The sequence below is a fragment of the Schistocerca gregaria genome, chromosome 8 (assembly GCF_023897955.1).
Source record: "Schistocerca gregaria isolate iqSchGreg1 chromosome 8, iqSchGreg1.2, whole genome shotgun sequence".
Lineage (NCBI taxonomy): Eukaryota > Metazoa > Arthropoda > Insecta > Orthoptera > Acrididae > Schistocerca > Schistocerca gregaria.
The window spans coordinates 383,906,986-383,920,561 of record NC_064927.1 but is presented as its reverse complement, the minus strand read 5'-3'; the positions used below and the strand labels follow the sequence as shown (position 1 = coordinate 383,920,561).

General features: G+C 39.2%; 1 protein-coding gene across 1 annotated transcript in view; it reads right to left on the bottom strand.

Moving 5' to 3' along the window:
• Positions 1-13,576, bottom strand: part of LOC126285336 (probable ATP-dependent RNA helicase kurz) — a 131,854-nt gene that overhangs the window by 67,652 nt on the left and 50,626 nt on the right. Inside the window, exons 6-7 of the mRNA XM_049984653.1 lie at positions 11,114-11,329; positions 1,063-1,198 (exon numbers count right to left, since the gene is read on the bottom strand). Of these exons, the coding sequence (XP_049840610.1) occupies positions 1,063-1,198; positions 11,114-11,329 (352 nt within the window). The remainder of the gene's footprint in view (positions 1-1,062; positions 1,199-11,113; positions 11,330-13,576) is intronic.

Genomic DNA, 13,576 nt, shown 5'->3' with positions numbered 1-13,576 from the left:
AGTTGTGAAGGTCATACTACGTGCCAAAAAACTTTAGAACGTATACGCAATTAAACTATGCATTTTTAGAATGCTACTTTGCCAATGCAGCTAGTTTGATTTAACAGTTAGCCATTAATTGTTTATTCTCCAAAACAAAATTTGTACATTGGAGTGGATTTTCACTTTACAGTCAAGTGTATACTGTTATGGGCTGGGCCACAATTGGATACTGCTTTCTTCTTCTTCTTTTTTCCTCAAAACTGCAGTCTGTTAGTAAATCTCTTCAACTTTGCAACTCCACAGAAGCTCTGTTACATACCTCATTCAACCAACACTCCAGTGAGAAAGGGTGATGCAGAAAGTGTTGGCCACAACCTAGGTGTTTTTCCAAAACAAATCTTTCACTCTTTTTCTAAAATTCACTGTGATTAATTAAAAATACTTATTCAAGTCCCTTGTTCTCTTCTCCCACTTTGTATGAGCTGACCTAATGCAACGAGCAGACAATATGAAATCTTACCCGCATCAATATTTGTTCAACTAATTTCCTAAATAATTTCTGAAACTCTGAAGTAATCACTGAATGACAATAGAAATCAAATAATTGTTCAATATGCAGCATCTTTTAATGTTGGTTGTTACAAATAAAAATTACAGATTACCCCTTTATGCAAATGTCATTTATTAAATTTTTGCTCTATGTATCAAGAACTTTTTATTACATAATTTGAAATAGGTAATGAAACAAATAAGATGCTCTTACTAAATGAGTATATGATGAAATCCCCATCACTTTTTCCCAGCACCTGATATAGTATGACATCAAAGTAAAACACTAAATAACAATTCCCATTATGCTACTGCTTTATTACCTTTTTATTATTGCAGCATATTTATAGTACACTATTGAGTTACTGTGTTTTCAAATATTTCTGATGTTAGTAGATAGTGTTGCCCCAAATGGATATAATTTTAGTTTGCTCACTTGGTTACATTTATTCTATAAAAAAATGTCAGGCATGAGGGAGAAAGGCGAGGGACAGTTTTGTTTATCTGTAATAACAACACTTAATAACCAACCTGTCACAAAAACAAGTATTCCACCTTCTGGAAGTTGTGTGTGGATCTTACATGCCTTCTTGTAAGCTTCTCTCACATAATCAGGCCATGTTCGTTTATTAAAATGGACAGTTACAGGAAACTGGCGGGAATCTACCTGAGAAAAGAAAGACCGAAACATCAGTCATAAAATATACAGCACTGATAATGTTTGCGAGGCATGTATTGTGCTCTGACAATTCTATGCAGTTAACAAGTTTTGGAATAATGACAATATTATGGAAAAGGATAGACTGCAGCTCACCATCCTGTTGAGATGTTGATGAGCCACAGACAGACAACTAAAAGACAGCTAAACAAGTACACTTTCAGTCAAAGGTTTTCTTCTGAATTAGACAAAAGACACATAAATTCGCGCAAAACACAACTCTCTCTATCTCTCTCTCTCTCTCTCTTGCGCGCGCCTGCCCACACACACACACACACACACACACACACACACACACACACACACACACACACCACCACCATTGTCTCTGGTTGCTGAGGCTAACTGCGAGCAACAGTACATCGTGGGAGAAGCAATTTGGGTGGAGTGGATAGTGAGGAGAAGGCTGGGGCAGGAAGAGGGAGGGATAACAGGGTAGAGGTGCAGGATAGTAATAAAGTGCTGCATGTGGGAGTGTATAAGGATGTGTGGGAGCATATAGGGATGAGGTGAGGAGAAGGTAGGGCAGCTAGGTGCAATCTGGAGGTTAGGCAGAGGGGAAGGGAGCAGAAAATAAGAGAAGTAAAAAGCTGTGGGTATGTTGGTTGAAAAGAAGGCTTGTAGTGTTGAATTGGGAACAGGAAAAAGGATAGGTGGGTGAAGGAAAGTGACTAATAAAAGTTGAAACTAGGAGGGTTAGAAGAAAGTAGGATTAATTGCTGATAGAGTTCTCGGCTGCATAATTCAGAAAAGCTGGTGTTGGTAGGAAGGATCAAGATGGCACAGGCTGTGAAGCAGTCATTGAAATGAAGAAAATTCATGAGAGCCTCTTATGAAGTACATAATGTGGCAATACTGCAGAGACTAATTACTAGAAGTAATACCGTAAATAATGAATTGTAAAAGGAAACATGTGTATTTTACATTCACAATACTGATGAATTTGACTGTCTCTAGTGATTACTCTGTTTCTAGTTAATCAGATACGGGAGTTTCCAATACAGGCAGACTATTCTGTTTTTCTTTACATCTGCATTAGGTTTGCCTTTGCATTTTTTTTTTCTTTTCCCCCTGGGTATTACATCTCACATACCGTCTTGTAGAAGAGGGTACTTCAGTGCTGTATTCAGGTTATATCTCACTGCCAAACTACAGTGCTTACCATTAATTTGAAAGCAGACACAAACTCGTTTGTTTGTGTCTATTGCTGGGTTGACTTCAGCTAACAGTTTCCTCAGGGCTGCGGCAAAAAAGCCACAAAGCTCTGAGACTATTTTACTTTGATCCTTTATTTGCTTATAATGTGTGAATATTCTTGGTAATTTTCAGTTTATGAATTTGCTCGGTAATTTTCCGCTTATGAATTTTCTATTCCTAGTAACAGACAGGATCTTCTCCCACACTGAATAATTAGCTCAACAATTCATGGATCGGAAAGGAAACATATGTAGTGTCTGAGACTTAAAGCCCAGTGATACACATACGTGTACATAGGATACATCTTTGTATGCAAAAATAGTGTGCACAAACTTCGAAGGGAAGAGGGATAAATGCGTACACTCACCCATGGCTGACCCCCCTGCCTCCCCCTCCAACAAATTTAATGGGAAGATATAAAATAATGCAACACATAAATGAGCTAATCATTCAGCAACACACTAAAACCTCAAGGCTAAAAGCTTGGACTGGAGTTGATGCACTACATAAAATTTCAAAAATTTTATAACACTTGTCTTACCATCCACTAAAATAGAAGGCAGGTTCTCACTTAGATGTCCTTCTACCCTCTCATCAAAATGTTAAAATGTGACATACAGTGGTTCACACACCACAGGCATTGCAGACCGGAGGCTGACAAGGGTTCCACGACCGTGGTACTTGATCGTCGGGAGTATGTGGCTGAGGGGGCTGCGTCAGCTTTCAGACAACTCTACATACAAAGTTTGCCAACGTAATCCCATTCCTGATGTCCAGGCGGAGCTTCAAGGAATCCTCAGAACCTTAGGCCCCCTACAAAACCTTTCACCTGACTCCATCAAACTCCTGACCTCACCGACACCTCGCACTCCTACCTTCTACCTACTTCCTAAAATTCACAAACCCAAACATCCTGGCCGCCCCATTGTAGCTGGTTACCAAGCCCCCACAGAACGTATCTCTGCCTACGTAGATCAACACCTTCAACCCATTACATGCAGTCTCCCATCCTTCATCAAAGACACCAACCACTTTCTCGAACGCCTGGAATCCGTACCCAGTCTGTTACCCCCGGAAACCATCCTTGTAACCATTGATGCCACTTCCCTATACACGAATATCCCGCACGTCCAGGGCCTCGCTGCAATGGAGCACTTCCTTTCACGCCGATCACCTGCCACCCTACCGAAAACCTCTTTCCTCGTCACCTTAGCCAGCTTCATCCTGACCCACAACTTCTTCACTTTTGAAGGCCAGACATACCAACAATTAAAGGGAACAGCCATGGGTACCAGGATGGCCCCCTCGTATGCCAACCTATTAATGGGTCGCTTAGAGGAAGCCTTCCTGGTTACCCAAGCCTGCCAACCCAAAGTTTGGTACAGATTTATTGATGACATCTTCATGATCTGGACTCACAGTGAAGAAGAACTCCAGAATTTCCTCTCCAACCTCAACTCCTTTGGTTCCATCAGATTCACCTGGTCCTACTCCAAATCCCATGCCACTTTCCTAGACGTTGACCTCCATCTGTCCAATGGCCAGCTTCACACATCCGTCCACATCAAACCCACCAACAAGCAACAGTACCTCCATTATGACAGCTGCCACCCATTCCATATCAAACGGTCCCTTCCCTACAGCCTAGGCCTTCGTGGCAAACGAATCTGCTCCAGTCCTGAATCCCTCGACCATTACACCAACAACCTGAAAACAGCTTTCGCATCCCGCAACTACCCTCCCAACCTGGTACAGAAGCAGATAACCAGAGCCACTTCCTCATCCCCTCAAACCCAGAACCTCTCACAGAAGAACCCCAAAAGTGCCCCACTTGTGACAGAATACTTCCCGGGACTGGATCAGACCTTGAATGTGGCTCTCCAGCAGGGATACAACTTCCTAAAATCCTTCCCCGAAATGAGATCCATCCTTCATGAAATCCTCCCCACTCCACCAAGAGTGTCTTTCCGCCGTCCGCCTAACCTTCGTAACCTCTTGGTTCATCCCTATGAAGTCCCCAAACCACCTTCCCTACCCTCTGGCTCCTACCCTTGCAACCGCCCCCGGTGTAAAACCTGTCCCATGCACCCTCCCACCACCACCTACTTCAGTCCTGTAACCCGGAAGGTGTACACGATCAAAGGGAGAGCCACGTGTGAAAGCACCCACGTGATTTACCAACTGACCTGCCTGCACTGTGACGCTTTCTATGTGGGAATGACCAGCAACAAACTGTCCATTCGCATGAATGGACACAGGCAGACAGTGTTTGTTGGTAATGAGGATCACCCTGTGGCTAAACATGCCTTGATGCACGGCCAGCACATCTTGGCACAGTGTTACACCGTCCGAGTTATCTGGATACTTCCCACCAACACCAACCTATCCGAACTCCAGAGATGGGAACTCGCCCTTCAGTATATCCTCTCTTCTCGATATCCGCCAGGCCTCAACCTCCGCTAATTTCAAGTTGTCGCCGCTCATACCTCACCTGTCTTTCAACAACTTCTTTGCCTCTGTACTTCCGCCTCGACTGACATCTCTGCCCTTACTCTTTGCCTTTAAATATGTCTGCTTGTGTCTGTGAATGTGCGGATGGATATGTGTGTGTGTGTGTGTGTGTGTGTGTGTGTGTGTGTGTGTGTGCGCGTGTGCGAGTGTACACCTGTCTTTTTTTCCCCTAAGGGAAGTCTTTCCGCTCCCGGGATTGGAATGACTCCTTACCCTCTTCCTTAAAACCCACATCCTTTCGTCTTTCTCTCTCCTTCCTGAAGAAGCAACCATCGATTGCGAAAGCTAGTAATTCTGTGAGTGTGTTTGTGTGTTTTGTTCATTGTGCCTGTCTGCCGGCGCTTTCCCGCTTGGTAAGTCTTGGAATCTTTGTTTTATATATATATATCAGCCCACAGGGAATGGCAGTTGTTTTCACTGTAGGCCTCTTTGGCTGATTGGTCTGATTCCTAACTTCCACAGATTCCCCCGTGTCCTGGCACCATACAAGACAGCTTACATTAGCAAAATTTGTCATACTGCGCAAGACCATTGAGATAAACACCATTATCATACAACCCTGGGTCATCTACATAAAACTGCAATAGTAGAGCATTTTCTCAGTACAGGGCACCACAAAGTGTGTGGAAAGACAAAGTCTTTCTGGGACTATGTGATAAAGGAGGTCATACATATTAGCATGGTCAATAATCAAATACCAACTCAAGTTTCAAATTAAGCATAGCTTTGAACTCTTCACTTGCCCCAATATAGCAAAAATGAAGAATTTTTGATAACAATTAACTGCAACATAATGGAGAACTGAACTAGCATCAATTTCGGTTTGGCTCTCAGCCACAGCAACACTTGGTGGCAGCACTAGTTTACCTTGCACATGGACATCAGGCCACAGCTCAGTTCCTAGTAATGGGCTCGAAACATGGTCTGGCAGCAATTCGATCACTCATGTGTGACATTCAAATGAGGTGTTGCTACTTACTTACCAACAGTAACAAACAGCCACCACCTCACAATGTCAAGTAGCTGGCTCAAGGAAATCTTGGATACACAAAACAAGATCTGTTGGCAGACCCAGGAGCTGTATACTGGAGAAGATACATCCTCCCCCCCCCCCCCCCCCCCCCCGAGTCTGAAGAGGGATATGTATGCTCTGTGTTGCATGACTCATTTCTTTGCTGGGTATATTTGCTGCAATGCTTGCAGAACACTAAAGGAATCAAAACAAATGAGAAGCTGTTGGCTCAGTTATGCCTCAACTGTTCTGTTGTCTTAAGGGCAGTGTGCAGCTCTACAATGTATACAATATACTTATTGAGAAGGCAAATCATAATGACAAGGCTGGGGAAAACAACAGCCAAGGGATTCTTGCTTTGAAGTGGTTGTTTATACTATATTACATCAAAATGCTTACATAAAAATGTTTGGGAGAAGCACTAAATTAGAGTTTAATTTTGTGTGCATTCTTTCTTAAAATTTGTCAAATCTAAAATAATTATGGGCTTATGAAGAAGCCTAGTTGGAGAGCTGCTCCTATCTTGGCACAAAACATCGAAATGAGCTACATTCTTCTTTGATGATAGTTCTTTGTACAGTTGTAAAAGACATTCTTGCTTGTTATACATAAGTAGGCAAGCAATGCTATAGTGCACATATGCCTGGTGCAGATATTGTTTTATGCACGTGATGCATTTTGAGCGGTTGCTGGCTGAAGTTCAGTGGCAACTTATAGAACTGAACTGGCGACTTGGACTAGGGCTTTCTTTACAACACATTCTTCCCTCTTGCCCCACCCTGTAGACACCCATGCACCAAATATTAAAAGATTTTTACATAGTGATGTTATAGTATCTGTGAATCTAAGAAATTATGAAGATAACCACCTAAAATGAAATACACTGAAAACTTACACAATTGCTTTTTGTTTGAAATACAGTAAAGAATTACAGAAAATGCAACTTAAATGCACTGGAAAAATCTAATGCATAATGACTAATTAAATTATTTCATAATGACCTTGAATTACTTAGAAACATATCAAAACCATTTACTTATCATTAAAACCAAGTTATCCTTTTGTAAAATTGGTTTGAAAAACTAATACAACTGAGGTTGGATGTGCAACTACAAGCATCAAGCACAATGGCCAGAGCACAGTTCTACTGAGCTGAAAAATTTCGCCTGTTTCATACAACACAAATCACATCAGTTCATTGCAGGATGATCAGTGTTGCTCTGAATAAAACATGTAAACTGACCATAAGATGCCTGAAACCAGTGCTGATACATGAAACTAAATTATATTCCCTTACAGGCACAGACCTATTTGACATCAAGTTGTGAGACTGCTGTATATATATAAAGAGGATAAACATTTTAATCTCATACAGCCCCCTAATGTCTTCTTATTCTCCACCATCTCACTGGCACTTCAAAAAAGTTTTCTACACTTAAAACTGATTTTCAGAAAACAGAATTTGAAGTAAGAAACTGTAAATTTGTCAATATCCAGAGTGTACAAACAATGAAAGCAGACTGTCATTTTCAGCACAAAGTGGGATATCCTAGAAGAAGACAAAATCTATTATGGATGCAATGAGAGACAGAATTATACATTTTAGTGTCCCATTGCTCAATTTAGAACTGACCACTGCCACAACATGTTCCAAATCATGATAATTATGTCCCAGACAAATAAATAATAAGTACAATAAGCTTAAAACTGTACTTTCTGAGAACATTTCTCGTAGAGAACAGAGGTCTGGCAAAAGTATTTTATAAACGAACACAAAGAGTCTTGACCATAAAAAAACATTTATTTTATGGCAACAGGTTTTGGTGAGTTTTTGACCATCGTCAGATCCCGTACCATGATAGGTGGTGAACAGAGCAGATGTTATCGCTCCACAGATGTCACCTGTCTGATGTTCATAGAGTCATAACACCTGCTCTGTTCACTGTCACTGCCTACCATCGTGGTACGAGGTCTGAAGATAGTCAAATACTGAGCGAAACTGGTTACCACAAAATAAATGAAAAGCTTAAAAGTAGCCATAAATATGGTAGCGAGATGCCCCAGCTGACATATATATAATGGAAAGTTGGCAATTCTCTGTGCAACTGATGTGTTGATTCATTGGTAGGTGCACAAACAAAACTAATGATGATGTCAGCTTTCTGGTGACCCCTCTTCTTCAGAGCCAATAGAGAATGTTATCGTGAGCTGCCTGTAGCCAGAATGAGCTCACCAGAGCCACACTGCTATCCTGCATGTCTACTGCTTTTCCCTCTTGGCCATCAGCCACCATTTGCCAATATAATCCCTGCCTCTTTCTCCCCTTGCCCAGTCCATCCAACACAATCCTTACTCCAACTGAACAAGGAGACATCAAGGTCATTAGAGACTGAGCATATGCTTTGATTTTCTCAAAGACTGGAAAGAGAATTGGCTGTGCTCTTTCAAAGGAACCATTCCGGCATTTGAATGGAGCAATTCTTGGAAATCATGGAAACCCTGCATCGGGATGACCGGGTGTGATTTGAATCATCATCCTTCCCAATGTGAGCCCAGTGTTCTAACTACTGTGCCACACCACTCGGTCACACAAATGAACTAAGCAACAGTGCAATGTACTCAACTGGGACAATTTAGCCATGCAGGTTTGTACATGTATTCTATTAGCTCAAATAGAAGGAAGGAAGATTGAGAAGTTTAATATATCTCTGACAATTAGTCCTTATGGGTGGCGCACAAGATTGAAATGGGGAAGAATGGAGAAGGAAACTGGCTATGTCCTTCCAAAGGAACCATCCTGGCATTTGTCTTAGGCAATTTAGAAAACTCACAGAAAACCTAAATATGGATGGCCAGAAGGAGCTTTGAACCGTCATTGTCCTGAATGTCAGCCAAATGTTCTAACCACTGCTCCACTTTAATCGATATATTAACTCTGAAGCAGCATGTGTCTGTAAGCTGGTAATGTTCTGTGTTGTTGCCTGTAGTCAACTCAGGATCTCAACCATACAATGAGTTACATTTTCTCCTTCCATTATTTATGAACTGCTGTAATTGTTCCCATTGAAAGCTAGATCTGTAATTATTAAACAGTCTTGTCTTATGAACATCATTGCTTGAATTTTAATATAATTAACAGTCTCAAAGATATAGTTTTACAGTTCTTGTATGTTGAGTTGTACAGTGTGAAATTAGCATTATGGATCTATATGGATTAATCTACAACATGCTGCTAATAAAAGGAAAAAAATAAAAGAAAGCTTAAGAGTCATAATTTACTTCTATTCAACAATCAAGGATTTCTTATGTCCACGGGTGTTATGAAATCTGGATCTTTGTCAGCTTCCTACTCAGTGAGCTACCAGAGTACAACTCATTAATAATATCAAGCACTGCAACCTACGATTATTTCCTACTTTATGAGAAGCTTCTGGGAGATTTTTTAAATTTATTGTTTTAGTTCCAATTGAGATGTTATCTAATATCATACAATGTTCAACTTACCAAACAACTCAACTGAAAAGAAAAGAAGGAAAAATATCACAGAGAATAATATGTGAGGGAATATTTTCACCACCAATAGAGTACATACACTACTATATTCCTTCTGAACTAAGCAAATTTTATTTTTCTTCCACTAATTTTCATTCCATTTTCTAGAAGGCCTGAGCAGTGCACTGAAAAATTGCTGGAGTGTCAACTTGTCATAATTAGAGAGTTTTCCTATAAATATGACTGTCACTAGCAAACTTCACCACACAAAAGTCTAATAATGATGAAAATTGTTAAAAAACACAAAACAGCAGTGGAGTTGGCATTCATCTCTCAGGCATAAATTTATGCCCAATACATGTGGCAGTCTGAATTTTCTATTTGCTTCTTCTGATTAACAGTTACTACTTAGACTTTTTTGTTTATTTAATGCTTTAGCCTAAATGAAGCATAAAGTTTCAAACACCATATTATTAGAATTTCAAGGATTTTTTGGTTCTATCTATTACATTAGGTCCTTTTGTAACCCACATTAAGTTTAAAGATTTTGCTTACAAACAGCGCACTTATTTTTGTTCTTGCTTATCTTCTGATCTATAGATTTCTTTTCCTTTGTTGACAACACCAACATCACTTATTCTTATTCTTAGTTAGGTTCCACAACTGGAGCTCTCAATCATGTACTATTCTGGGCATCTTCCTTCATTGCTTTATTTTCATCCTCTTCTAATGTAATCCATAATTCCAATTCTTTTCCTACCTATTTCTCCCGCTGCTTCCACTTTTCCTCTATAATTCGTTGTTGCAGACAATTTCTATGCAGTATATGACCCACTCAAGATTTTTTCCTCTTTCTGACCACATCCAATAATTTTATTTCTTCCACTATTTTCTTCATTACAAAGTCTGTCAGTCCATTTCACCTTAAGCATTCTTCCCAACAGCCATGTTTTAGAACTTTCTAAATCTCTTTCTTCTTCCTTTTTCACTGTCCGTGATTCACTGCTATGTACCACTACAATACATACATATCATTTAGTAAAATTTTTTCTCCACTCCACTGACATTATTCTAGATGTTAGCAACTGCTTCGACTTTTCGAAAAGCTCTATTTGTTCTGTACAGCTTCCATTTCCATCTGGTTAAACTTCTCAGGTACAGAAAAGATTTTACTTTTTCTGTCTTTTGTCTTTCTAGCTATACAGAGAATCATAACTGTGATAACAGTAATTCCCACGCAGTATATGTCCAGGCCAAGACTTTTTCCTCTTCCTGATCATGTCCAATAATCTTTTTTCTTCTGCTATTTTCTTCATTACTAAGTCTGCCAGTCCGCTTCACCTTAAGCATTCTTCTCAACAGTCACATTTCACAATTTCCACAGAAATAAAACTGTATTTCTCTGGTATTCAAGTAATGTAACAACATGTAAATTAGCTCTTGCTCTTTTTATAAAACTGAATAAGTCTAAGAAATGGGCTATCAAGCGCTCTGGCTTAATCTGAATAAGGCATATTTGTAATAATTAGAAAAATAATACAAAAAATTTGGCTAGTTACCATTAGTTCTAACATGTTCAAGTTAACATAGTTATGCCAGTGTGTCTATAGACTGTCATCTAGCCTATCACGTGTACTATGGGAGGAACTCACCTTTATAACTGGAGGAGGAACTTTAAATAGACGAGAATTTTCTGTGAAGTCCTCAAGACGTAATGTTGCTGACATGATTATCAATTTCAGAGAATTGCCTCTTTTGTTCCTCAAAGGCACAATTCGAGACAAAAGGCCAATCAGTATATCAGTGTACACACTGCGTTCATGGGCTTCATCCAGAATGATTACAGAGTATTTTGTTAGCAGGAAATCCTAAATAGACAGGAAAAATTAGTTCGGCTATACATAGGTTTTTAATACCCATATTAACTATCTATAGTGAAACTCAAGTAAAAACAAAGGAAACAATAACACATTAAAATTTTTCTTTTCTTTTGACTTTTAAGTGGATATTTACAAGCAGGTTTACAATTTTGGTCTTAATTTGAAATCAGACTTACCTGAAATAATGACACATAACAAAGAAATGCACTCTGTGTTAAACCTTAACAATAAATAATTTAACTTTTCAGACATTTTTGTGCATGTTATAAAATTGTGGAGACACATAATATTCCAGAATACATTTTAGTTAACAATGATTTTTTGCCCACAAGTCATATATGTTGTTATTCCCTGCTACCGTGATTTTCTCAGTACACCTAACATCATGGCAATCTCAATAGACTTGCTCTAACAATTTATACTCCTACAACTTACCTTTAAAAGCCACCATGGTTTGTTATTTTGTCTCACCACTGTTTTGCAAACAAATAATTATGATAAAGCAGTTAGCGTGAGTGATGCTTACATACATCTCCAAAAGAACTTTGCATCACAATTTGGAATAAGACAAGCACTGCACAATAGTACCTATCCTGGCAAGACATTTTCGTGTAAAATGTCTCGCCTGTGTGGATGTCCAAATGAATGTTGCATTGTACTTCAGAAACAATATCATATTTATCCGCCGATACTGGGCCAGTGACTTTTCAAGTGAAATGTCTTGCATATATGGGAATATACATAATGGATGTATGAGTACAGGTTCTAGACATGTGATAGACAACAAATGGAAGTTTGGGTCTGGCTATGAGTCTTGCTCAGGTAGCCTAATGGTAAGGCAACTGTCGGCGATGCGTGGGAAATCTGGGTCCAAAGTCCTGGTCCAGCAAAAATTTTCATTGTCATCGTTCCATTATACAGTTTATAGTTGTCCATATTTGCAATTGTGAATATCTTTCATGGATTCCAATTTAAGTTTTTTTGTAAGTGTAATTGCTATGTGTTTAGTTGAATCGATAGCATTTAAATTTGGATGACTGATTGCATAAACGAAACTGAGTGGAGGTTTTAGTACTCATTTGGACAACCATAGAGCTTTTATTGTTTTGGGTCCATCAACACTTTTTGCAGTATATGGATTCCTTGCCTAAAACTTTTGCAATTTGTTTTGATTTTCTGACAGCTTTACTAGATGGTAAATGAAGGCATCATCTGAAAGAAAACTACAAGGGCTGCCCAAACTGACTCCTAAATTGTTTATATCGATTAAGAACAGTAGAGGGACTATAGTACTTCATTGAGGAACACCAGACAGCTCTTCTGTTTCACTTGAAGACTTTCCCTGAGTTGCTATGAACTATGATCATTCAGACAGGAAATCATGTTGCACAACTGTGATGATACTTCAAGGCACACAATTTTATTAGAAGTTGTTTGTGAGGAACTGTGTCAGAAGCCTCCCAGAAATCTAGGTCTCCTCCTGATATTACTTTGTGTGAATAAAGAGCCAGTTGTGTTACACAAGGACAATATTTTACAAATCCATTCTGGTAATGTGTCAATACATTGTTTTCTTTAATGTACTTCACAATGCTGCAACATGGTACACGTTTCAAAAACCTATTAGAAACAGATGTTAAAGGTATGGGTCTGTAATTTAGCAGATTACTTGTATTCCCTTTCTTGTTTGTTGGTGTGACCTCTGCAACTTTCCAGTCTTTAGGTACGGATCTTTTGTCAAGCAAGTGACTGTATATGCATGCTAAATATGGAGATGTTTCATCAGTGTATTCCGAAAGAAATGCATTTGGTATAAAATCTGGACCAGAAGAATTGCCTTTATTAAGTGACCACAGTAGCTTCACTACAATGAGTGTGTCTGCTTACAAATTACTCATGTTGGTAGCTGTTATTGATTGAAATTCTGAAATATTTACATCTTGTTTTGTGAAGATATTTCCGAAAACCATGTTTCATAATTCCTTTAAAGGAACATTAGGGTTTAACATTTCATCACTTACGAAATCATTAAGGACAAAGTACAAGCTCAGGTTCTGGAATGATATTGGTGTTGTCCTTTCAAAGCAACTGGCACAGGACTTGTTTTAAGTGATTTAGAGAAAACATAGTAAGCTCCAATCTGGGTGGCCAGATATGAACCTGAATCACTATCCTCTCAAATATTAGTCCGTTGTGTTACCACTGCATCACCTTGCACAATTACTGCATTTGATT